This window comes from Leopardus geoffroyi, chromosome D4 (assembly GCF_018350155.1).
Source record: "Leopardus geoffroyi isolate Oge1 chromosome D4, O.geoffroyi_Oge1_pat1.0, whole genome shotgun sequence".
NCBI lineage: Eukaryota > Metazoa > Chordata > Mammalia > Carnivora > Felidae > Leopardus > Leopardus geoffroyi.
In genome coordinates, this window is record NC_059342.1 from 71,157,311 (window position 1) to 71,183,341 (window position 26,031).

General features: G+C 39.7%; 1 protein-coding gene across 2 annotated transcripts in view; it reads right to left on the minus strand.

Annotated features, from left to right (window-relative positions):
* Positions 1-26,031, minus strand: part of SVEP1 (sushi, von Willebrand factor type A, EGF and pentraxin domain containing 1) — a 200,418-nt gene that overhangs the window by 32,764 nt on the left and 141,623 nt on the right. For both annotated transcript variants that reach the window (XM_045469414.1, XM_045469413.1), the window contains exons 37-40: positions 13,667-14,339; positions 8,638-11,429; positions 6,485-6,710; positions 3,815-3,970 (exon numbers count right to left, since the gene is read on the minus strand). In XM_045469414.1, the coding sequence (XP_045325370.1) occupies positions 3,815-3,970; positions 6,485-6,710; positions 8,638-11,429; positions 13,667-14,339 (3,847 nt within the window). The remainder of the gene's footprint in view (positions 1-3,814; positions 3,971-6,484; positions 6,711-8,637; positions 11,430-13,666; positions 14,340-26,031) is intronic.

Consider the following 26,031-nt stretch of genomic DNA (forward strand, 5'->3'; position numbering starts at 1 on the left):
TGATATAGACAATGAAAAAAATAGAACAGATACATGAAACCAGGAGCTGGTTCTGTGAAAAAAAAAAATGAATGAAATCCACCTAGCTAGACTTATCAAAAAGAAAAGAAAAAGGCCTCAGAGACATAAAATCACCAATGAGAGAGGAGAAATAACAAACAACACCACAGAAATACAAATATTTTTAAGAGAATATTATGAAAAACTATATGCCAAAAAATTGGACAACCTGGAAGAAATGGAAAAATTCCTAGAAACATAGAAACTACCAAAACTGAAATAGGAAGAAATAGAAAACTTGAACAGACTGATAGCCACCAAAGTCCAGGACCAGATGGCTTCACAAGTGAATTCTAGCAAACATTTAAAGAAGAGTTAATACCCATACCTTCTCAAAATATTCCAAAAAACAGACAAGGAAGGAAAACTTCCAAATTCACTCTATGAGGCCAGCATTACCCTGATACCAAAACCAGACAAAGACATCACAAAAAAAGAGAACTATAGGCCAGTATCTCTGATGAACATAGATGCAAGTATTCTCAACAAAGTACTAGCAAATCAAATCCAACAATATGTTAAAAAATCATTCACCATGATCAATTGGGATTTATTCCTTGGTTGCAAGGATGATTCAATATTCACAAGTCAATCAACATGATACATCGTATCAGTAAGAGAAAGGATAAGAACCATACAATCTTTTCAATAGATACAGAGAAAGCATTTGACAAAGTCCAACATCCATTCACAATAAAAAAAAAAAAAACCCTCAACAAAGTAGGTTTAGAGGGAGCATATCTCAACATAATAAAAGCCATATATGAAAAACCCACAGCTAACATCATCCTCAATGGGGAAAACATGAGAGCTTTTCTCCTAAGGTCAGGAAAAAGACAAGGATGTCCACTCTTACCACTTTTATTCAACATAGTACTGGAAGTCCTAGCACAGCAATCAGACAAAAAGAAGAAATAAAAGGCATCCAAACTGGTAAGGAAGAAGTCAAACTTTCACTGTTTGAAGAAGACATGATACTGCATATAGAAAACCCAAGACTCCACCAAAAAACTTCTAGAACTGATAAACAAATTCAGTAAAATCACAGGATTCAAAATCAATCCACAGAAATCTGTTGCATTTCTATACACCAATAATGAAGCAACAGAAAGAGAAATTCAGAAAACAATCCCATTTATAACTGCACCCAAAGTAATAAGATACTTAGAATAAAACTAACCAAAGAGGTGAGAGACCTGTACTCTGAAAACTATAAAAGACTGATGAAAGAAATTGAAGATGACAGAAAGAAATGGAAAAACATCCCACGCTCGTGGATTGGAAGAAATAATATCGTTAGAATGTCTATAATACCCAAAGCAATCTACACCTTTAATGAAATCCCCATCAAAATACCAACAGCATTTTTCACATAACTAGAACAAATAATCCTAACATTTGTATGGAACCATAAAAGACCCTGAATCGCCAAAGCAATCTTGAAAAAAAAAGCAAAGCTGGAGACATCACAATTCCAGACTTAAGTTACAAAACACAACTGTAATCATCAAAACAATATGGTACTGGCACACAAAAAAAGACACACAGATCAATGAAACAGAACAAAATGCAGAAATAAACCCACAATTTATGGTCAACTACTCTTTGATAAGGCAGGAAAGAATATCCAGTGGAAAAAAGGCAGTCTCTTCCACAAATGGTATTGGAAAAACTGGATGGCAACATGCCAAAAAAATGAAATTAGACCACTTTCTTGCACCATACACAAAAATAAATTTAAAATGGATTAAAGATCTAAATGTGAGACTTGAACCATAAATTCCTAGAGGAAAACATAAGCAGTAGTCTCTATGTCACCAGTCATAGCAACATTTTTCTAGATAGGTCTCCTCAGGCAGGAGAAACAAAAGCCAAAATAAACTATTGGGACTACATCAAAATAAAAAGCTTCTACAGGGGTGCCTGGCTGGCTCAGTTGGTGGAGCATGCAACTCTTGATCTTGGGGTTGTGAGTTCAAGCCCCACGTTGTATGTAGAGATTACTTAAAGATAATAAATCTTAAAAAAAGAAAAGCTTCTGCATAGTGAAGGAAATAATCAACAAAACTAAAGGGGAACCTATGGAATGGGAGAAGATGTTTACAAATGACATATTCGATATAGGGTTAGTATCCAAAATATATAAAGTACTTATATAACTCAACACATCCAAAACAAATAACCCAATTAAAAATGGGCAGAAGACATGAACAGACATTTCTCCACAGAAGACATACAAATGGCCAACAGATACATGAAAAAATGCTTAACATCCCTCATCATCAGGGAAATGCAAATCAAAACTATGATGAGATATCACCTCACACCTGTCAGAATGGCTAAAATCAAAAACACAAGAAACAACAGGTATTGGTGAGTTTGTGGAATGGAATGGAATGGAATATTAGCCATAAAAAGGCTGAAATCTTGCCATTTGCAATGACATGGATGGATCTAGGGAGTATAATGCTAAGCGAAATAAGTCAGTCAGAGAAAGACAAATATCATATGATTTCACTCATATGTGGAATTTAAGAAACAAAACAAATGAACAAAGGGGGATAAAGAGAGAGACAAAGCAAGAAACAGACACTTAACTATAGAGAACAAACTGATGGTGACCAGGAGGGAGGTAGGTGGGGGAACAGGTGAAATAGGTGATGAGGATTAGGAGGGCATTTGTCATGATGATCACTGGGTGATTAAAATAAAAACTTTAAAAAAAATGCAGCTTTCCCACCAAAGTAAATAGGAAGATAGAGATGCTGCTGATGGGGTTTTAATATTACAAACCAGGAGTGGTCTTGAGACTAACTTGGTATTCAGCTAGAACTGCTCTGAGGATTTTCAGGCCACACCTGCCAGGTGGCAACCTAGCATTTCTACCAAGAACTCTCCAAAGTATTTAAACCCATTGCTTGAGGAAATCCTAGTTTGCATACGTCAGTCCCTATGGTTACCTCCCCACAGTGACAGATGGACTGGCCTGTTACACAGTAGGATTAACAAGAGGCCAAAACACAAGTTTAAATGGCCAACTAAAGTAACAATAAAAGTCTTGTGGCTGGTATACTAGTTTCCTCTTCCTTTTCATGGCTCTGATTCTTTTGTAATTTGAGACTTACTTTGTTTTTTTAAAATTATAAGTCATTTAAAAAAAGTAAAAAAAATGTTTTTAACGTTTATTTTTGAGAGAGAGAGTGTGAGTGGAGGAGGGGCAGAGAGAGAGGGAGACACAGAATCCAAAGCAGCCTCTAGGCTCTGGGCTGTCAGCACAGGCCTGACGTGGGGCTTGAACTCACGGACCGTGAGATCATGACCTGAGGTGAAGTCGGACGCTTAACCGACTGAGCCACTCAGGCTCCGCCCCCAACTTTTTTTTTTAATGTTTATTTATTTTTGAGAGAGAGAAAGAGAGAGTGCAAGCAGGGGAGGGGCAGAGAGAGAGGGAGTCACAGAATCTGAAGCAGGCTCCTGGCTCTGGGCTGTCAGCACAGGGTCCAACGTGGGACTTGAACCTGTGGACTGGAAGATCAGGACCTGAGCTGAAGCTGGACGCTTAAATGAGCCACCCAGGCTCCCCAATTATAAGTCACTTCAAATATTTCTTGGCAAGTGTTAGGATATAAGGTAACAAAGTATAAAAAAAATCTTTTAGGACCAGAACCAGTGAAACAAATTGGTATTACACTAAAAATGTTCCCAGAATACTCAAAAAACAAATTGATTCTAGTTAAACAATTTGTTCACTTACCTCTAATTCATAGCCAGGTTCACACTGATAAATAACTGTGCTTTCAAAAGTAAATTTACTGCCAAACACGAACCCATGTTCTGGACTTTCAGGTTTCCCACAAGAAACTGGACTGCAGGATTCATCAGAAAACGGTGGCTCCCAGGTGCCATCAAGCTAAATGACAAATGACAGATTAGAAGTTACACTTAAGAGTTAATACATATGAATGAAGTTGGCAAATATTGGCAGAGCAGAATAATCCCTAAAATGATGATCCTAGAATTTGGTTCTACTTCTGATACGTATAGTCTGTGACCTTAAAAAACACACATTAGTTATTAGATGCCCTTGTTAGTTACCACTGAACAATTTTAGACATTTCTCAAACACATAAAACAAGCATTTTCTTCCTAATAGAAACCATTAAAATATCAAGAACGCCAAGAAGTGTGTTTTCATTATGATGCATGAGGACTGGATTGTTGATACAAATATTCCAGGGCATCCTTCTATCCTGATACCAATCTATCCTCACTTTTCACTTTTATTTCCCACTGCCATGGTCAGAGTTAACATTTTTCAACCTTCTATTTAAGTGAAGTGAGGCATACACAGATGTTTCCCTTGAAGACTGTTATGCTCTTGCTAATATTCTTCTGTTTTCCTTGAGGAAACAGTGCATGAGCTCATTAACAGTCAACAACAGGACTTCAGGCTAAACCCTTTATTCTATATATGAGGCAGAATTAATTTTATACATATGTCTGCCTCATAGTTAACCATTCCCTTAGTGTCGGAAGTGTTAGTTGTATCTAATTTTTCAATACTATGAATGGTGCTTCAATAAAGATACCTTTTTGCATAAATTGTTCTGGGTATTACTGTTAACTTTTAAAAACTACATAGTACTGTTTTCTTTTGATACATCTGAAACCTGTTTTGGCATATTTTAATCCCCCCCCCCCATTGGTTACTTCATTATATCAGAGTAATTTGTTTACTAATGATTCCTTTCTCTATGGACTTGTGGTGACTCCTTTATCAAGATGTACTTGGATTTATTTCTTCCCTGCCACTCATTTTCCTTTCTGCTGAGTCTACACCAATACCACACTGATAGGACCTTTGTAATTCTGTAATATGTCATCATTTCAGGAAAGGCTGGACCTCCTGTACTCATGTTTCAAACTTCATAGTGATCTTCTCATCCATTTATTCTATGAAGGACAGAATCATTTTGCTCTATCAAGATAAAATATTTCTAGGCACTGAACATAGCGTTACACAATTCGTGCATCTAAACACTTATAAGGGGTCTATTCTACCTTTCGGACCAAAATTCAAACCCAAAACTCAGTTGTGTGAGGGTTAGGGGGTCATACCTTGTGTAGAGAAAGTGAGGAGGGTTGCCAAAAATAAATTACTGATTCAGAAAAAAAGAGCATAGTCACCAGTATTTGGGGTCCCACAGGGCACATGGAGGGGCACTCGATTGTTCGCACACCCAACCTGGAGAAGCTCTGGGAGAACATCGAATTATTCCCTTAAATGTGGTGGGACGAATTTCCCATTAGCTTATTTCAAACAGTTCAGGGTCTTTGAAGAAGCTTCCCCTCAAACTGCTTCAGTTCTAAATCTAAAAGGGATAATCTGGAAACGATACCAATTTTGAGAGCACGGTACCCCCGCCAGTCATCTGGCCTGCTTCCTGTGCTGTTCCTGTTTTTAGGTTTGGCAGAAACCAATCACTGAGTATGCATGACTTACAAATGGAAAACTGGGAGGAGAATGAAAGAGTTCTTGAGTCCCTGCTAAATGTCAGGCATGTACTAGATGCTTTATTAACATTAATTAAATCCTTGCAATTACTGATTTACAAATAAAACAAGTTGGGGGAACATAAGGCCACAGAGCCTATAAATACTGAGATGCAGTTCAAAGGAATGTTTAAGGTAAAACTTATTTCTAGACCATGCAGCCTGCTCCCCACCTTCAACTCCTCCCTCCCCCAACTCCAGAAACAGAAGAATATATCAACAACTCATTTTATTTTTCTTTCTCTGGCTCATCTTATGGAAGCTAGGAGAAGGGGATGTGCTAGGGATATCTTCTATCTATGGTGTTGATCTAGGCCCTTTCCCCCATTAATTCTCTAGTTTTTTGTTCTAATCATACAAGACACACACTATTATACACATTTTTTTTCAAATAAGGAACCTGAAGCTTAGACATTTTAGGTAACTTTCTTAAAGTCATACAAGTAGTAGGTAGCAGAGTCAACGTTTGACTCTATTTTTTCTGCGACTTTTGTTTTTTTTACTAAAACTAGAGACAGTTGCTCTCAAACAGGGCTCAGTTCCCACACAAAGACACTCTTTACGGGATTTATGTATGAGCCACCTGACTTATGGTTAATTTTTCATGAATATTTTGTTATAGACATTTGAACACTTTATCTGACTTTGGCACTTTTTATCTACTCTTGGCATTTTCTTGGTTTAAAAATGGGAATACTGAAAAGAAAGATGCTTTATATTTCTACCAAAAAAACTTCTCAAATTCTTGACACAATTGGAAACTTGAGACATTTTTTTTTTCAGGGCTGCAAAATACTTCTTGTGTGGACACACACACATTTAATATATGTAAATGAGTTACAAATACATGTTCTAAGGCAGTGAATCTTACCTGACATGCTGATATGTTAACTCCCTCATAGATATACCCTTCTTCACAGGACACAGAAACTTGCTTATTCACACTGAAATCATCCCCGTGAACAAGTATACGTGTTGTATTTGCTGGCAGAGGACATTTTTTAGGACTGCAGGAGATTCTCTCAGGAAACCAATGACCGTCTTTCTGACAGGTGAATGTGTCTATAGCTGTATCCATCACATAACCTTCTAGACATCTGGAATGGAAAAGCCAAGTGAGTGTCTTAAAGAGAGTACAATACAGCTGGTGACTTATTCTTGGATTTAAGATGATGTTCCAACACTCAGTGGAGATTTTATGTGACATATTAAAACTGATTCAAAGCTCAAGAGAATGGCACTGCCATGCAAAAACAAAACAAAACAAAACAAAAAACAACAGAACGAGGACAATCAGATCAGTCCTCAGTTGTCCACGCCAAGGATTAACCAAGCCTACAGTTGATTTAAACGTTGTTGACATTATTTACCTTTCTTGCAGGTAATATTAACATTGAATTCACTTTTATTCTGAAAATAGCTAACAGTTCTAAAAATTCTAGACAAAGTCCAAAATAGACTCAGATATTCACAAGAATATGACATAATTAATATTTATTGGGTATCTATTTGTGCCAAGCACCGTTCTAAGTCCTTGATAGAGGGCATTTCTTTTAATCCTGAAAGGCAGATACTGTTATGTAACGAACCATGAGTTTGGTATTCAAACTCAAATCAAACTGGCTCTAAAATACTCTGATTTTTAGAATTTGCATTTATTTATTCAGCGAATGTTCACATAGCACTTATTAAATTCCAGTCACTGTTCTAAGTGCTGTACAAATATTAATTGATTTCATTTTAATGTCAACCCTATGGGTAGGTATGATTATTATCTTTATTCCCATTTGGCAGATGATGTGACTGACACCAGAGATACCCCAGGAAGTGACAGAGCTGAGATTCCTGCCTACGGAGTCTGGTTCCAGAGTCCATGCTTTCAATGCCGTACTACACTGCCGCTTAAGTTGAACCATTTAATTAACTAACATTCACTAGGTGGATATATATATTTTTTTAATTTCACAAGTCACCAGGCTGGATAGGACTCACTTTTGCAAACCTGTAATCTGTTTACTACAAGATCTGAAACATCATCAACACACAACAAGGAAGAACAAACAAGGGGGGGTCTTGAGAAAGAGGTGATATCGGGATTTCTCAAGATATCTCACACATCAACATCCAAAGAGAAAGCTGAAAATATATTTCAAAAGCAAGGGATAATTGTTGTTTTTCTTCTTGGTGCATGATATAATACTCTTTGGCTTTCTTGTCATTGAGGATCCTCCTGTGGGTTTATTCTTACCGCAATTAGGAGAAAAGGAAAGTAGGGCTAAAATGCCCACAAGAACAGTTACTGAATTATTAACATCTAAGAAGCCAATATGTGAAAGATAATCCATAACTCCTTCACAGACGTGAGTCAAATCTAAGTTGATTTAGAGGGTTGATATATTTAGGGACATTCATTCCAATAAAAAAAATTAATTTATAGATTTATTCTGTATTCTCTCATTTCTTTTTAAGAATGCATTGTAGATAGGGAACTTTACAGAAAAACTCACTATTTGTGCATTAAACGCTTAGTTTGTTCAAATTGCGAAGTCTGAAAGGTTCCTTAAGATATCTCCCTATTTATATTGATCAGTGAAGGTATATGCTTTTTGACCTGAATTCTTCAGCTTTTGCCCAATATATCCAATATTTGCATGTATGGATATAACCATAAAGTGGTATCATAAAGAAATTTACCAGCATGATGTTTAAAAGAAAAAAGAGCCTTGCGACTTAAGAGATAGGAAAGCTAGCTAGAGAATCTTACTGTTTCATGAAGATCAACAGAATATGATAATCATGATACTTGTATTAGGAACTACAATCTGAAAATGTAGTTTATTTTTTATAGACAATGGACTTCTACATAATTATGAATAGAATAAGGCCAAGGGGTTAAAAACTTCAGTTTTGGGAGAGCAGTCCAGAGGTGGTATTTTCCCAATTTGCTAAATTTTTGACCGAGTGTTTTTTATTTTACCGCCCTCCAGCCTGCACCCTTTGGAGATTCTAGAGCCACGGTCTTACCTGAGTCTCACTTTACTTTCATAGGTGTGTGACTCTCCAGTTGCTACTGCATTGGCGACAGATGGTGGGGGTCCACAGGACAGAGGCTCACAGACTGGATAAGGCTGGCTCCATGTCCCCTCCTCGGTACAAATCAGATCTGAACTCCCTTGGATGACATACCCGGATCTGCAGTTGTAAGTTATCACATTTTCCTCCAAAGAGCCGCTCTCACTGATGAATGCGTTTGGTATCGTTGGGGGAGAACCACAAGAAGCGTGTTCACAGTGTGGGAAGACAGAGCTCCACTGGCCATTGGCTTCACAGGTGATTTCAGAAGCTCCATGGAGCTTGAAGCCTTTGAAGCACTGAATCTGGGTTGCCTTTCCACAGCCAAAATCTGTCCCGTTGACAGCTCCATTTTGAATTACTGGTGTGGAACACCTGCAAGGCAGGCAGGAAGGTGGGCTGCCGCTCCAGGAGCCGTTGGAAAGGCACCTTCTTGAAGGACTGCCATGGAGCTTATAACCAGGAAAGCACTGATACTGTATATGCCCCCCGTGATAAAAGGAGAAGCCATTAGAAAAGCCATGGGGAAGATCTTCAGGAGGGCCACAGTTGACTGGCTTACAGAAAGGAAACTCTGTATCCCAGTTGCCATCTGACTGACAGGTGAGTCTTGGAGCACCATGCAACACGTAGCCCTCCTGACAGTGGAACACCACTTCCTTCCCAAAGCCATAGTCCAAGCCATCCATCACTCCATTGGTCAACTGCGGTGGGGTAGCACATCTGACAGGCACACAGAGGGGAGTGGTTCCACTCCAATTTCCATCGGCAAGACAAACACGACTCCTGGCACCCTCGAGTAAGAACCCTACATTGCAAGTGTACTCAACCTCTTTTTGAAATGTATATTCATCTCCTTTCACCTGGCCGTTGGCTGAGACTGGAGGTGAACCACAGTCCACAGGGATGCAGATCGGCTCATTCCCATCCCAATTTTTATTTTGTTGGCATGTTCTCCTCTCGTTGCCATTCAACACATACCCAGGATTACACTCATAGAACACCACACTCAGGTAGGTGTAGTTGCTTCCTTTGACAGAGCCATTCATAACTGGATTTGGTTTTTTGCATGAAATGGCCTCACAGGTTGGGGAAGCACCACTCCACTCTCTATTCTGTAGACAAAGTCTTATGTCCGAGCCCACCAGAATGTGCCCAGGTTTGCAGCTATACTGTATAGCACTGCCCATGGTAGTCTCTGTAAAATGCATAAAGCCATTTTCAGGAGCAACAGGCAAGTCACATTCAACTGAAATACAGGAAGGTGCACTGCCATTCCACGTTCCATCTTCCTGGCAGATCAGTATAGGGTTCCCCAAAAGTTCATATCCTGGATTACAGGTGTATGAAACCATGGTGCCATGTGGAAAGTGTGCTAAATGTGCAGTAGGAGATCCCTTTGTGTTTTCCCAGGATTTAGTCACTGCTCCCAGGTGATGAGGAGGGACAGGAGTCCGATATGGAACTTCCATCAAGTCCTCTTCTTGGTCAAAATATCCTTGACCACCTTTGACCTTAGTACAGTCTCCAAAATCAATATGAGGAGGGAGACCACAGTCTATGGTTACACATGTTGGTATGGAGCCTGACCATCCTGACTCTTCACAGGTCTGCATGGCATGACCAGCTACATGGAACCCAGGAAAGCAGCTGTAGATGATCATGGCACCGAAGCTATAATCTGCACCCTCTACAAAACCATTTTCAATGGGTTGTGGGGGACTACAGTGGATCGCACTGCATGATGGAACATCCACATCCCAATCACCTGTCTCTAAACAAGTCAAGGCTTTGGGACCTTGAAGCCTGAAGCCTCGGTCACAAGAATATATAACGCTTTGCCCATAGTGTAGGTCTGTATAAGAGAATTTGCCATTCAAAATCTCCTTGGGTTTTGGGCACTCAATGGGTTTACAGGTGGGTTTTCCTCCGAGCCAGTGACCATTTTCTCCACAAAGGGTGGTAGTATTTCCCACCAACTCATAGCCTGGCTTGCAGGTATAGAGAGCTGTGCTGAGATAGGCAAGACCTTGCACATCGATGATGCCATTGAGAATTTCCTCAGGTTGGGGACATTCCACTGGGACACATTCTGGCAGTGGGGAACTCCAGGTACCATCAGCTTGGCAGGAGGTGGTAGGATTCCCTCTTAGGAAAAATCCATCCACGCAAGAATACTCGACAGTACTTCCAAAATGAAGACTGGAAGAGGGAGCGGGGACACCAAAGGGAATTAGGGGAGGTGGGAGGCAAAGAACCATCTTGCAAACAGGAAAAGAATCATTCCATTGCTGTGATAGCAAGCATTTCAGGACAGGGGGGCCCTGAAGGGCATGTCCTTCTTTACAAGAAAATGTCACCGTTCCTACTTCACTAGCTAATTCCTTCAGGACGAGCTGGTTTTCCAAGAGGGGTGGCTCTGGGCACCTGGAAGGCACACACTTCTGGTTTGGCTTCTTATTCCATTTGCCAGATTTCAGGCATGTCCAAGAATGATCACCAATGAGCTCATAACCCTCATTACAGAAAAACTGAACCTTGGACCCTACTTCAAAAATTTCTCCTTTCATGTAGCCATTCTGGATTGGGGGAGGTTTTCCACAGTTGAGGGGGATGCATGACAGAGGGGATTCACTGTACCAGTGGCGATTGGCTTGGCAAACAAATACAGGACTTCCAACTGCTTTGTAGCCTGGATTACACCGGTATCTCGCTTCACTCTCAAAGATCCTGCCAGTTGCATGCTGTATAACAGGGAGAAAACAATTAAGCACAGTTTGCATAACAAACCATATGGTTGACTAAATACTGTGAATAATAATTTAAAAATTAAACTAAAAATACCTATGTTAAAATGAATCCATTAAGGCATAAGTAAATGTAGACTTCTGTTTTTTTTCAATAGGTCCACTCTATTTTTAATAAGCGAAAAGGATAGGTCAAATTAGGTAATCTCTACTGCAGAAATTTTTACCATAGGGTTGAGCCCATAATTGGTAAAAGACCAACCGTTTAAAATTGATGATTTGATGGAGCACTACCAAAAATTATAAATTACTTAGTTCAAAAAAATCTTGCTCACCAAAGCAATGCTGGAGTGTGTTGCTTTAATCACAGAAAAGGAAACATACACATACAAACATACATCTATTTGTTAATGTTGTTAAAAAAGAAGCAAACAAAATATGTTTCATGGATATATTCCTAACAGTACCATCAGAGTGTTTTGTGTTCATTCTTTTTTTTTTTTTTTTTTAATTTTTTTTCAATGTTTTATTTATTTTTGGGACAGAGAGAGACAGAGCATGAACGGGGGAGGGGCAGAGAGAGAGGGAGACACAGAATCGGAAACAGGCTCCAGGCTCTGAGCCATCAGCCCAGAGCCTGATGCGGGGCTCGAACTCACGGACCGCGAGATCGTGACCTGGCTGAAGTCGGACGCTTAACCGACTGCGCCACCCAGGCGCCCCTGTTCATTCTTAACATACTTCAAAAAAATTGCTGCTCTGAGGATGGGAAATAAAAAAGTAATACTTCATCTTTTAAACAGAAAGTTAATACTCATGATCTCAACATTTAAATAAATAAGTGCTTAATATAAGAACAAGTCCTTTTCCTTTCCTTCCTTCCTTCCTTCCTTCCTTCCTTCCTTCCTTCCTTCCTTCCTTCCTTCCTTCCTTTCTTAAAAAATGTTTAAGTAGGTTTCACACCCAGCGTGGAGCCCAGTACAGGGTTGAACTCATAATCCGGAGATCGAGACTTGAGCTCAGATCAAAAGTCAGACACTTCACTGACTGAGCCACCCAGGTGCCCCAATAACAGATCATTGTCAGGCAGTACGAAAGACGAATTAGTTATGAAACCTTTAAAAGGATTATCATGGTAATGTCTAGCTTCCACGCTATAGTGAACTTCTCATTCTAGTGGACGTAATTATTTGTTTTGTGCATTTATTTCTTGGGCACCCACCCCCATGCACATAAGCACCATACCATCAGAGGCCTAAGCTGTGTTGTTAAATGCCAGCTTTCCGATGCTTACCTGGCACCTAGTAGGAGCTCCAGAGATATGTGTCAAAGAAACAGATGAAGAAAGCTCCCTTATCTTATATACACCCTCTTCCAATGGAATGCTAATACAGCTGAGCAAAGGTGTCAAACAGAAGGTTGTTACTGTTGTTTTAGAATATAAAGGAGAAAAGGTATTATGTATGGGTGGGTTTTTACATAGTGTTTAATTAGAATATTGTCTCTTTAAAATGGCCCTTGATTTGGGGAAGTAGATCCTCATTACTGTTTTCTTTTTTGTTTAAGTAGGCTTCATGCCCAGTGCAGAGCTCAACATGGGGCTTGAATTAATTACCAGGAGATCAAGACCTGAGACCAAGAGTCGGACGCTCAACTGACTGAGCCACCCAGGTGCCTCTTATTCCCATTTTCTTGATGGACTTCATGAGAAGGCACATATTAATATGAAAGGAAGACATGTGTGGATCTGAGAGAGCTCTTTGCCCTGGTGAATCTACCGTTGGGTCCGCTGAAAGAAACTTGCAGAAGCTGCATTATAGTGAACGGGTGGTTCACGCCATCTGCTGTTTAAAAATTAGAAATGATACCAGATGTCTACAGGTTCCATTAGACCTTGTTTTCTACAAAATATACATCCATCTTGGAATAACTTCTTCTACAAAGCAAAACAATATTGTATTAAAATTGGTTTATTCTAACTTCGTAGTTAGGACCAAGGTGTTGCTACAAAGCACTTCAAATGTCTCTATGCCAGCAGAAGGTAGAAACTCTACATTAAAAGGATTCCTAACCTCTATCAACTTCTTGCCAATACTCACTAACCTATAGGGTTAGCCACTTCTGTTTTTCAACAGTTAATGTGTTCAGTGCCCTGCTTCCGAATCCCAGGTTAGCTGCAGTGGACTAGCTGTCAGTGACAAAAGCCACGAACTACTCACTCATCAGTCTCTTACCTCCAGAAAGCCATTCTCAACCTTAGGTGGTTCACTGCAAGACACCGGGTGGCATGTGGGTGTGGGGCTACTCCACTGTCCGGTGGCTTCACAGGTGCTCTTCTTCTCCCCTTTGATGTAGAACCCTCTGTTGCAGCTGTAAGCCACGATGGCTCCAAAACTGTAGTTTGATCCACTTGCATAGCCATTCAGGATGCTTGGTGGCTCTCCACACCGCACGGGGATGCACCGGATGGACATGGGGGAAGGGCTCCACTGCCCGCCTCTCAAACATTCAATCTTTGCTGAGGTGTTCAGTACAAAACCTTCTGTGCATTTAAAGCTCACAACTGACCCTGCTGCAAATTTTGCTTTGCTCACAGATTCCAAGATGCTATAGGAAACAGATGGAGGTTTTTCACAGAAATGAGCTATACAACGGGGCATGGCCTGACCTTCTGGGGGAACCCACTTGCCCTGGGCATTGCAAAGGAGCTGGGAATTGTCTGCCAGGCTGTAACCATCTGAGCAATAGTAGAATGCAATGTCTCCAAATAACCGATGGGCAGTCTCTGGAGAGGCGTGTTCCACGTTGGGGGGCTCATCGCAGGAGACCGCCAAACACTGCTGGTTACTTCCATTCCACTTGCCATTGGCCAGGCATTCAATGGTGTCAGGACCAGCGAGGGTATAGCTATGAGATTGGGAGGAAGGGAACAATAACTAAGCATAATATTTGAGAAAAGGTATTTGCATCTTTGTATATTCTGTTTTTATTTTTATATCCTTCCAACAATGATTTTGCTTTCATTTGTTATTCTTTAAAATAGTATTGGCTAAGATGGAGGCATAGTAGGGGGACCCTAGGCTCATCTCGTCCCTCAAACACAACTAGACAGCTATCAAATCATTCTGAATAACAAGAAATCGACCTGAGGACGGACAGAACAAACTGCACAACTAGAGGGTGAGAAGAGGCCACGTCAAGAAAGTGCAGAGACGGTTTGGGGAGAGATGGATCACAGGTGCTGCAGAGGGGAGAAAGCCCTGGTGGTGGACAAAGGCGACAGAGAAAGCCCTCAGGGAAATGCACACAGAGAGTGCTTCCCCAAAGCGATTGGCTGAGAAAATGAGAGGGGCTGATTTTCGTGAGTTTTTGCAACCGGCAGGGCTTGAAGACTGGAGTTTTAAAGATCGGCAGGCGTGGCTGGTGTAGAGACCTGAGGACGCTGCCCTGCTCCTGGAGAGAAGGCAGGCAAGCGGCCCAGGGGCAGATGGCGCGATCTGAAGAACACCTAAGCCACACGAGGAGACTGTCTGCTCTTCTTGGACAGCATCCGTGGGAGGTGGCATTCACAGAGTTACCTCTGCAGGGACAAAACAGCCGGCAGGCACCATTTCTCCCCCTTGCCCCACAGCATGAATGCAGAGCCACTGGCAGTAAACAGCACAGCACCGACGCTGGCTGCCTGACCTGCTTACACCAGGTCCCACAGCCCCGAGCTCTGCTGCTACCGCCCTTCTCGGGCAAGTCTGCCCCAGCACCGATGCAGTGGGCTCCTTTCCCTTTCAGACCAGCACAAACCCCTGCCCACATCATGTCTTCTGACCAGAAAGTTCTGCAAGGCTTCAGTTCTAGTGGAGGTAGTATCAGGTCTTACTGAACAAGCAGAGCAGGGCACATCCACTTAAGGCTCACTATACTCTGGCCAAGGACCAAACACTGTCCACAGCAGGCAAGGAGAGCCTCAGCAGATGACTGGCCTAAAGGACAGGGCAGCTAAAACATAGCACCAGAGTGTACTCAGCACACACCAGACACCCCCGGAAGCCCCAGGCCCTGGACACCATATGACCTCTTCTTCACAAAGCCGTTCCTCTCAGAAGCAGGAAGCGTAACAGGTTTTTCCAACACAGAGAAGAAGACAGAGCCAGACAAAATGCCAAGACAGAGGAATTCATCCCAAAGGAAACAACGTAGTAAGGTCATGGCCAGAGAGATCTTATCGAAACAGATATAAGCAATGTGCCTGATGGAGAATTTAAAGCGACAATCATAAGGATACTTGCTGGGATTGAGAAAAGAATGGAAGACTTTAGGGAGGCCCTCCACAGAGATTAAGGAACTAAAAAATAAGCAGTCAGAAGTGAAAAATGCAGTAACTGAGATAGGAAATAGACAGGATGTAGTGAACACAAGGCTGGAAGAAGCGGAGGTACAAATAAGTGATCTAGAAGATAAAATAATGGAAAATAAGGAAGCTGAACAAAAGAGGGAAAGAATTATGGAACATGAGAATAGACTCAGGGAACTCAGTGAATCCATCAAATGTAATAACATTCATAAGAGTCCCAGAGGAAGAAGAGAGAAAAGGGGACGGAAAATTTATTTCAGGAAATAATAGCTGAACACTTCCCTAATCTGGGGAAGGAAGCAGACATCCAGATCTAGGAGGCACAGAGAACTCCCACCAAAATCAACAAAAGGCAGGTCAACACCAATGCATATAATTAAATTTGGAAAAGATAGCGATAAAGAAAAAATCCTAAAAGCAGCAAGACAAAAGATGCCCCTAACTTACAAGGGAAGAACCATAAGGCTAGCTGGAGATTCTCAACAGAAACTTGGCAAGCCAGAAAGGAGAGGCATGATATAATCAATGTGCTGAATGGGGAAAACCTGCAGCCAACAATACTCTATCTAGCAAGGGTATCATTCAGAACAGAAGGAGAGATAAAGTGTTTCCCAGACAAACAAAAACTAAAGGGGTTCGTGACCACTAAACCAGCCCTGCAAGAAATATTGAAGAGAACTCTTTGAGTGGAAAGGAAAGACCAAAAGTGACAAAGACAAGAAAGGAACAGAGAAAATCTCCAGAAACAACAACAAATAATAACATGGCATTAAATACATTCTAATAATAATTCTGAATGCAAATGGATTAAATGTTCCAATCAAGAGACATAGAGTGTAAGAATGGATTAAAAAACAAGACCCATCTTATATGCAGCATACAAGAGACTCATTTTAGATGTAAAGACACCTGCAGATTGAAAGTGAGGGGATGGAGAAACATTTATTGTTTATCACGCAAACAGGCATCAAAAGAAAGCCGGAGTGGCAACACTTGTATTAGAAAAACTAGATTTTAAATCAAAACCTGTAACAATAGATGATGAAGGGCACTTTATCATAATAAAGAGGACTATCCAACAAGAAGATCTAACAATTGTAAATATTTATGCCTCAATATGAAAGCACCCAAATACATAAAACAGTTAATGACAAACATAAAGGAACTAATTGACAGTAATACAATAATAGTAGAGGACTTTAACACTCCACCTACATCAATGGGCAGATCTAGGCAGAAAATCAACAAGGAAATAATGGCTTTGAATGACACATGGGAACAGATGGATTTAACATATATTCAGAACATTCCATCCTAAAACAACAGAATACACATTCTTTTTGAGTGCACATGGAACGTTCTCCAGAACAGGTCACATACAGGCCACAAAACAAGCCTCAATAAATTCAAAAAGACTGAAGTCATGTCATGCATCTTCTCTGACCACAACACCATAAAAATAGAAATCTACCATAAGAAAAAGATCTGGAAAGACCACAAATACATAGAAGTTAAATAACATGCTACTAAATAATGAATTGGTGAACCAGGAAATAAAAGAAGAAATTAAAAAAATATACGAAAACCAAAGGAAATGAAAAAACATCAGTTCAAAATCTTTGGATGCATCAAAAGTGGTACTAAGAGGGAAGTTTATAGTAATACAGGCCTACCCCAAGAAAGCAAGAAAAATCTCGCATAAACGACCCAAACATACACCAAAAGGACTAGAAAAAGAACAACAAACAAAAGCTAAAACCAGTAGAAGAAAGGAAATAATAAAGATGAGAGCAGAGATAAATGATATAGAAACTAAAAAAACAATAGAACAGATCAATGAAACCAGGAGCTGATTCTGTGGAAAAAAATCAACAAAATTGGTAAGCCTCTAGCCAGACTTATCAAAAAGAAAAGAGAGAAAGGACTCAAATAAACTCACAAACGAGAGAGGAGAAATAACAACCAACACCACATAAATACAATTATAAGAGAATGTTATGAGAAACGATACGCCAACAAATCTGACAACCTGGGAGAAATGGATAAACTACAATCCTACAAATCCTACAAACTTATAAACTACCAAAACTGAAACAGGAAGAAATAGAAAACTTGAACAGACCAATCACCAGTAAAGAAGCTAAATCAAGAGTCAAAAATCTCCCAGTGAACAAAAGTCCAGGACCAGATGGCTTCACAGATGCATTCTATCAAGAGTTAATATCTATTCTCAAACTATTCTGAAATATAGAAGAGGGAAAACTTCCACATTCATGCTATGAGGCCAGCATTATCCTGACACCAATAAAAACTCCACTAAGAAAAACTCCACTAAGAAGGAGAAACACACAACAACATCCCTGATGAACACGGATGTAAAAATTCTCAATAAAAAACTACCACATTGAATCCAACAATACGTTGAAAGAATCATTCTCCAGAATCACTTGGGATTTATTCCTGGGTGGCAAGGGTGATTCAGTATTTGCAAACCAATCAACAAGATACAGCACATTAACAAAAGAAAGGATAAGAACCATATGATCCTTTCAACAGATGTAGAAAAAGCATTTGACAAAATACAATGTCCATTCATGACAAAAACCTTCAACAAAGTAAGGTTAGAGGGAGCATACCTCAACATAATAAAGGCCATATATGAAAAACTAACAGCTAATATCATCCTCAATGGGGAAAAACTGAGAGCTTTTCCTCTACAGTCAGGAACAAGGCAGGGATGTCCACTCTCACCACTGATATTTAACATATTACAGGACGTTCTAGTCACAGCAATCAGACAATACAAAGAAATAAAAGGCAACCAAATTGGCAAGGCGTAAGTCAAACTGTCACAGTTTGCAAATGACATGATATTCTATATAGAAAACCCAAAAACTCCACCAAAAAATTGCTAGAACTGATACATGAATTCATTTAAGTTGCAGGATACAAAATCAATGTACAGAAATCTGTTGCATTTCTATACATCAATAATGAAGCAGCAGAAAGAGAAATCAAGGAATTAATCCTATTTACAAACATACCAAAACCCGCAAGATACCTAGGAATAATCCTAACCAAAGAGGTAAAATATCTGTACTCTGAAAACTATAGAACACTAACGAAAGAAATTGAAGAGAACACAAAGAAATGGAAAAACATTCCATGTTCATGGACTGGAAGAATAAATATTGTTAAAATGTCTATATTACTCTAAGCAATCTGCACATTTAATGCAACCTCTATCAAAATACCACCAGCATTCTTCACAGACCTAGAACCAATAATCTTAAAATGTGTATGGAACCACAAAAGACCCTGAATAGCCAAAGCAATCTTGAAAAAGCAAAGCAAAGCTGAAGGCATCACAATTCCAGGCCTCAAGTTACATTACAAAGCTGTAGTAATCAAAACAGTATGGCACTGGCTCAAAAACAGACACATAGATCTATGGAACAGAACAAAAGAAATCTAGAAACAAACCCACAATTATATAGCCAATTGATCTTCGACAAAGTAGGAAAGAATGTCCAATGGAAAAAAAATCTCTTCCACAGATGGCTTTGGGAAAACTGGATGGCAATATGCAAAAGAATGAAACTGGACCACTTTCTTGCACCATACACAAAAATACATTCAAAATGGACTAAATACCTAAGTGTGCGACCTGAACCATAAAATTTCCAGAAGAAAACATAAGCAGTAGTCTCTTTGACATCAGCTGTAGTAACACCTTTCTATACAGGTCCTCTCAGGCAAGAGAAACAAAAGCAAAAATAAATTATTGGGACTACATCAAAATAAAAGCTTCTGTATAGTGAAGGAAACAGTCAACAAAACCAAAATGCAACCTACGGAATGAGAGACGATATTTGCAAATGACATACCCAATATAGGGTTAGTATCCAAAATATATAAAGAACTTATATAACTCAACACCCAAAAACAAATAATCCAATTAAAAATGAGCAGAAGACATGAACAGACATTTCTCCAAAGAAGACATACAGATGGCCAACAGACACATGAAAAGATACTCAAAAATCAGGAATTGCAAATCAGGGGAATATAAATCAAAACCACAATGATATATCACCTGACACCTGTGAGAATGGCTAAAACTAACAATACAGGAAATAACACGTGTTGGCAAGGATGCAGAGAAAGAGGAACCCTCTTACACTGTTGGTGGCATTGAAAACTGGTATAAGTCACTGTGGGATAGGGTATGGAGGTTCCTAAAAAAGTTAAAATAGGGGCACCTGGGTGGCTCAGTTCGTTAAGTGTCTGACTCGTGATTTTAGCTCAGGCCATGATCTCACAGTCTGAGAGTCTGAGCCCTGCATTGGGCTTTGCACTCACAGTGCAGAGCCTGCTTGGGATTCTCTCTCTCCCTCTCTGTGCCCCTACCCTGCTCATGCTCTCTCTCTCTCTCTCTCAAAATAAATAAATAAACTTTAAAAAAAAGTTAAAAATAGAACTACCATATGATCGAGCAATCACACTACTGGGTATTTACCTAAAGGATACAAAAATACTAATTCGAAGGGACACATGCACCCTGATATTTATAGCAGCATTATCAACAATAGGCAAATTATGGAAAAAGCCCAAATGTCCATTGACTGATGAATGGATACAATGTATAAAATGATGTGGTGTGTGTGTCTGTGTGTGTGTGTGTCTGTGTGTGTGTGTGTGTGTGCCTGTGTGTGTGTGTGTGTGTGTGGTGGAATATTACTCAGCCTTAAAAATAAAATCTTGCCATTTGCAATGACGTGGACGGAACTAGAGTGTATTCTGTTAAGTGAAATAAGTCAGGGAAAAACAAATACCATATGATTTCACTCATACATGGAATTTAAGAAACTAAACAAATGAACATGGGGAGAAAAAAAGAGAGGAAAACCAAGAGACAAGACTTTTAACTATAGAGAACAAACTGCTGGTTACCAGAGGGTAGGTGAGCAGGGGGATGGATGAAATAGGTGATGGGGATTAAGGAGGGCACTTGTTGTGATGAGCACTGGGTGTTGTACATTAAATGTCAAATCACTAAATTCTACACCTGAAACTAAACTTACACATTATGTATGTTAACCAACTGGAATTTAAATAAAAACTTGGAAAGACAAAAAATAATATTTACTGCTTGAATATATTGAGCTTACTGATCAAATGATGCTCCTTTAAGATATAGAAATATATCTTCATATTAATATTAATGCTTGTTTAAGTAAGGGAAGTGGACTTACAATTTTGGCTATTTCAAAAACTCTAAAAATTGTTGCACATTTCTTTAAAAATAAGAATGACTCAGTTTAAATTTAGAACATCATCTGTCTACAGATGGTTTTAGTTGGTTGATTTTATCACTCGTCTTTGAAACAAAAACTCTAATGAACCATATGTGGCCCACACATAATTCATGCATTTACTCATATTCAATGATATTTAAAGCAGCAATTATAATTTCAGTCCGCAATGTTTCCTAAACCCTCAACCAACCAAGCGTTAGCATTTGGCGCTGTGTTCCACATACGGCTCTGCTATTCAACCAGTATGAATCAACTTTGCTTAATAACTCTCAGTCTTTCTTTCTGCCTTTAACATATTTTCCCATAGATGATGACAGATTAATGGCTTGCAAAACCTTAAATTATTCTCAAGGGCTCTCTCAACAAAGTGGAACAAAGTATCATGATACACAGTATTAGAATAATTATTATGGAGTCATCCTTATTTTTTAAAAAATTTTCTTAATGTTTATTCATTTTTGAGAGACAGAAAAAGAGAGAGCATGAGTGGGGGAGGGGGCAGAGAGAGAGGGAGACACAGAATCTAAAGCAGGTTCCAGACTCCGAGCCATGAGCACAGAGCCCGTGAGATCATGACCTGAGCTCAAGTCAGACCCTTAACCAACTGAGCCACACAGGCGCCCCTGGAGTCGTCCTGATCTTGATTCTTTCTTTTTGAAGAGAAAGATACAGAGTTTTAAAGGAATGTCTGGGGCACCTGGGTGGCTCAGTCAGTTGAGTGTCCGACTCCTGATTTCAGCTCAGGTCATGAGTTCACAGTTTCTGGGATCAAGCCCCACGTCAGGCTCTGCACTGACAGTGCAGAGCCTGCTTGGGACTCTCTTTCTCCCTCTCCTTCTGTACACCCCCGCCTCAAAAATAAATAAATAAAAAATATAAAGGAACGTCTAACACCTGATCAGTCCATCATTTTGCTACTAATGAAGGATAAAAGGACTAAAATAATTTGGCAATTAACATAATCCTTTTTAGACATACAAATTTCTTCATTTTACAGATGAGTTAATGGTGGTTCCACAGGTTGAAAGACCTGCCTGGAGTCACACAGCCGCAAGCAGCAGAGTTAAAAATCTGCCTTTGATTTACTAGATTCTAACACTTATACCTTTTCCATGACATTGTTCTGTTTCCCTTCCTTTTTCTTTTTAAAATGAGGCAGATCACAATTTGCAGGTGTCTCGTGGAAACTGCACTGCAGTGTCACTAGTACAAATTATTTGACCCACCCTTCAGCAGAGATTCTCAAGTCATCAGTTAGCAAACATTTCCCCTGAGGTCCCTTTTAGTTTTATGAGGGATCTGCTATGATAGAGAGCTTTGAATCCCTTCGCCCTCACTGTCAAGATTCATGAAATCTGTAGGAAACAAGGATCAAGGAGAAAAAGGCACAGCAACAGCAGAGATGTGAGCATTCACCTTGCTTACGGCCATATATCATGCTGTGGACAGAAGAGGTCTGGAAACACTCATAGACGTCCCTAACAACTAAGCGCAGGTTCTGCTACAGTTCATGGCGATCGATAAGCTCTGCTCTTTCTATTAGAAATCAAACTTAGTAAGTTTTCAGATGGCTTCTGTCTAGAAGGATACAGGAAAGTATCCAAAGACAATATGTAAAGGCATAATGTTTTTAAAAAAATCCATTATCCCAGGTTTGAGTGCCCAGATTTCACTGTTTCTCTGTTGAATGTGCTCTGAGTAGAAATCCCATCTTTAGAGGCTCCTGAAGTTTTGTATTTTTATAGCACAATTTACATCCTTTGGGCACTTTGAACCGTGCATCATTATTTTCATGGGTCCCTTGATGCTCCTAGCATCAGTTCATTGGCGGAAGTTCACAGACGTCACCTGAGACATCCCTGATTTATTAGGATCCACCGGGCCATCTATAAAATGCTTCCTTTGTTTCATGGGACCAGCTACTCTGAGGCAGAAGCATCTGCCTCCAGAACCTTCCTTATTCTTTGAAGCCTCTTAAGGATACAAAAAATTGTGTGTAGCAGTTTGGCAGCACTTTGTTAGGCCTCTGACCCCTGATCTTCAGGAAAATCTCCACCAACGACTCCTCCCTAACAAAAAATCACAGCAAAGCTCTTCTGTAAAGTAGTGGAAGATTACCACCAAATAAATATATTATGAATAAATGAATTTAAACAATGCATTTTCAACACTACCCATAATTTCCTGGAACCTACAATATCTCTTTCTCTGACCTCAGGTGTTAGCTTTTCTTTATTACTCTCAATCAGCATTTAGTCCTTCATTAAAGAATTCTTAAGGACCATGCTATGCGTTAGAGTCACTTCCTTAGTACACAATGCAAAGCTAATGCATTTGCTTGTTTTATGCATCTGTGTCCATCCTGTATTCCTTACCCCCTTCACTGCCTGGCGTACTGTAGGCCCCTTCACACCTAGAGAAGTTGCTTAAAGGAGAAACGATTGCTTCTACCTGAAGAATGGAAAGAGGAGGAAAGCCTTCCCTATTGAAATGGCTTTTGAGAGGAATCATCAGAGAAGACGAGCAGAAAAGGAGTCACTCAAGGCTGAAAAGTAACATGAACAAAGGGCTAGGAGTATGATATGGGTGGGGCATTCTGGCAACTTACAAATAGTTAGGAATGGCATATGAACACCGGAAGAAGGAAGTGGGGATCACTAGGATCTTGTGTGTTGTGGCAGGCACAAGTGAACAGGATATGGTTTTTGACGGTGTCTTTTCCAAGGATACTCAGGTTTTGGCAGACAAAATGTTGCTAGAGCAGAAAGACACTGAAGTGGTGTATTACCTGGATGACCCGAAGAGCACTGATTCATAGAAATAAGCAAGTTGGGAGTTTCATATCTTGTGAATGCCATAAAACTCTGTCCTCAGTCCCTATGGTGCATCAGTTTACAAGAAACACATAACAGTAGGGTGGGGGATAAGGATTTTTATAGTCCAGTTCTAATAATGTTTCTAATTACAAGTATAAGACTTAACAAAGATAAGAGGCAAAGGTCCTGCACATACACAGTAAAGTAAACCTGCACAAATGGCAAACCCGGCTTGATGACGGCCAATACGAGTCTTTAGTGTTTCACTGAATATAAGTTGAATGAGTCAATGGTGACATCCTTAAAGGATGACTGATTTCTAGAAACTCATTTATTTAGAAAGAGAAATGAAATAAATTTTTATCTTTGTATGTATGTGTCAGCCTCTCGATTTGGCATTTTTATCTCTGTTATGTTCTAATTTGCACGTGTCAGTGTGCATTATGGCTTCGGGTACCAAGGTTGAAAATGGACTGCAGACCTACAAAATAAGCTCAGACAGTGACTCTGAGAGGAACAGGCTTGTAATCACAACCATTTAAGAGGAACAAGAGCAGACTGGAGGCTGAGTTGGCTGAAATGTCTGTCTCTCGGCACCAGAATAAGGGATCCTTTCTCAGTCAGGACATGTGTGAAGGGCTGGGATCTTTTCCTGAATGCTCCCCATTAGCTCTAATGATCCCTTTGCAGGAGAACCTCAGGACCAAGCTATGAATACTCGAAGGTGCGGAAAAATGTATGCTGAGTAGTTTCAAGAAGTGAAACCAAAGCTAGTACTTGAGAACAGATAAAATATTCAATAAAGATGGGGGTTGAGGTTTATTAAAAAAAAAAAAAAAACTCTTCCGGGGCACCTGGGTGGCTCAGTCCGTTAAGTGTCTGACTCTTGATTTGAGCTGAAGTCATGATCTCACAGTCGTGAGACTGAGCCCTGCATGGGGCTGTGCGCTGACAGCATGAAGCTTGCTTGAGATTCTCTCTCCCTCTCCCTCTGCCCCTCCACTGCTCACATGCACCCTCTCTTTGAAAACAAAATAAAAACAAAAAAACGATCTTCAAAATATGTCAGGTAGTCTTTCAAGATGCTAAAGAAGGATATATTTTCCAAATGACAAAAAAAAAAAAAAGAGGAGTTGTTAACTATTGGCTAGATTGAATTATAATTGGTCTCTGATCCGACTGCTGCATTACTTCCTTATGTTTGGAGTCTGAAGGTGTGTTATGATTTCTGGGGAACATATTTCACCTGCTCATTTGTTTAAAAGAATCATTTAAAAAACAAACAGTTTTGTACAGATGATGACACACACCCTATAAATGTTGGCCAGCAAAGCAGGAAAATTGGAATTGGCACAAATCTAAAGTGCTAGAATATTTAATATTCTGTGACATATTGTATTCTCATTCAAGAGACATTGTGGACACTATTACAGACCCTCATTTAAAAATCAGGGCCTACGTATTATATAACAAATTGTTTTACTCTGTAATTCCAAGGAAAAATGACCCACTGATATTACAGTGATGCCATAAAGGGCATACTCCAGGATGCAGTTGCTGTAATTCATTAGCATATTTCTGGAATAATGTTGAAAAATTCTTTGAAAATGGGCAGAGTAGTCTTCAGATGCAATTTTCAGTGATTTGATTCACACACTGAGTGGAAGCCTACTAAGGGAGCATGTGTGAAGCTTTATGAGAGAGCTCCCCAGTGGATTATTAGCTCTTCTCTTTTTAAAAGAAGAACCTTAAAAGAGCCTTAAAATAGCAGCATACTAGATATGTAAAGAGCCGCAATTTAATAAGAACGATAGAAAGTATAAATTTCCATCAGCAGTTAATTCTGTTTCCAATTAAAAATGATCAAAATTTTTATCTTAGTATATTCAGTAATTGAATTTAAAAATCTCTATAATTAAAGACGAACCAAAGGGAAACATTCTATTAGGATTTTAGGATATCAATGACTCTTCTCTCCCTCTGAGCTTCTTATCAAAAGAGCAGACACATAAGAATGAAAAGGAAAATGAGAGACAAGTTACCATTTTATTAACTTGGGCAGACAGCTGAACACTTCCAGCCCAGTATTTTGATAAAAGGTGAATTTTAAAGACCAA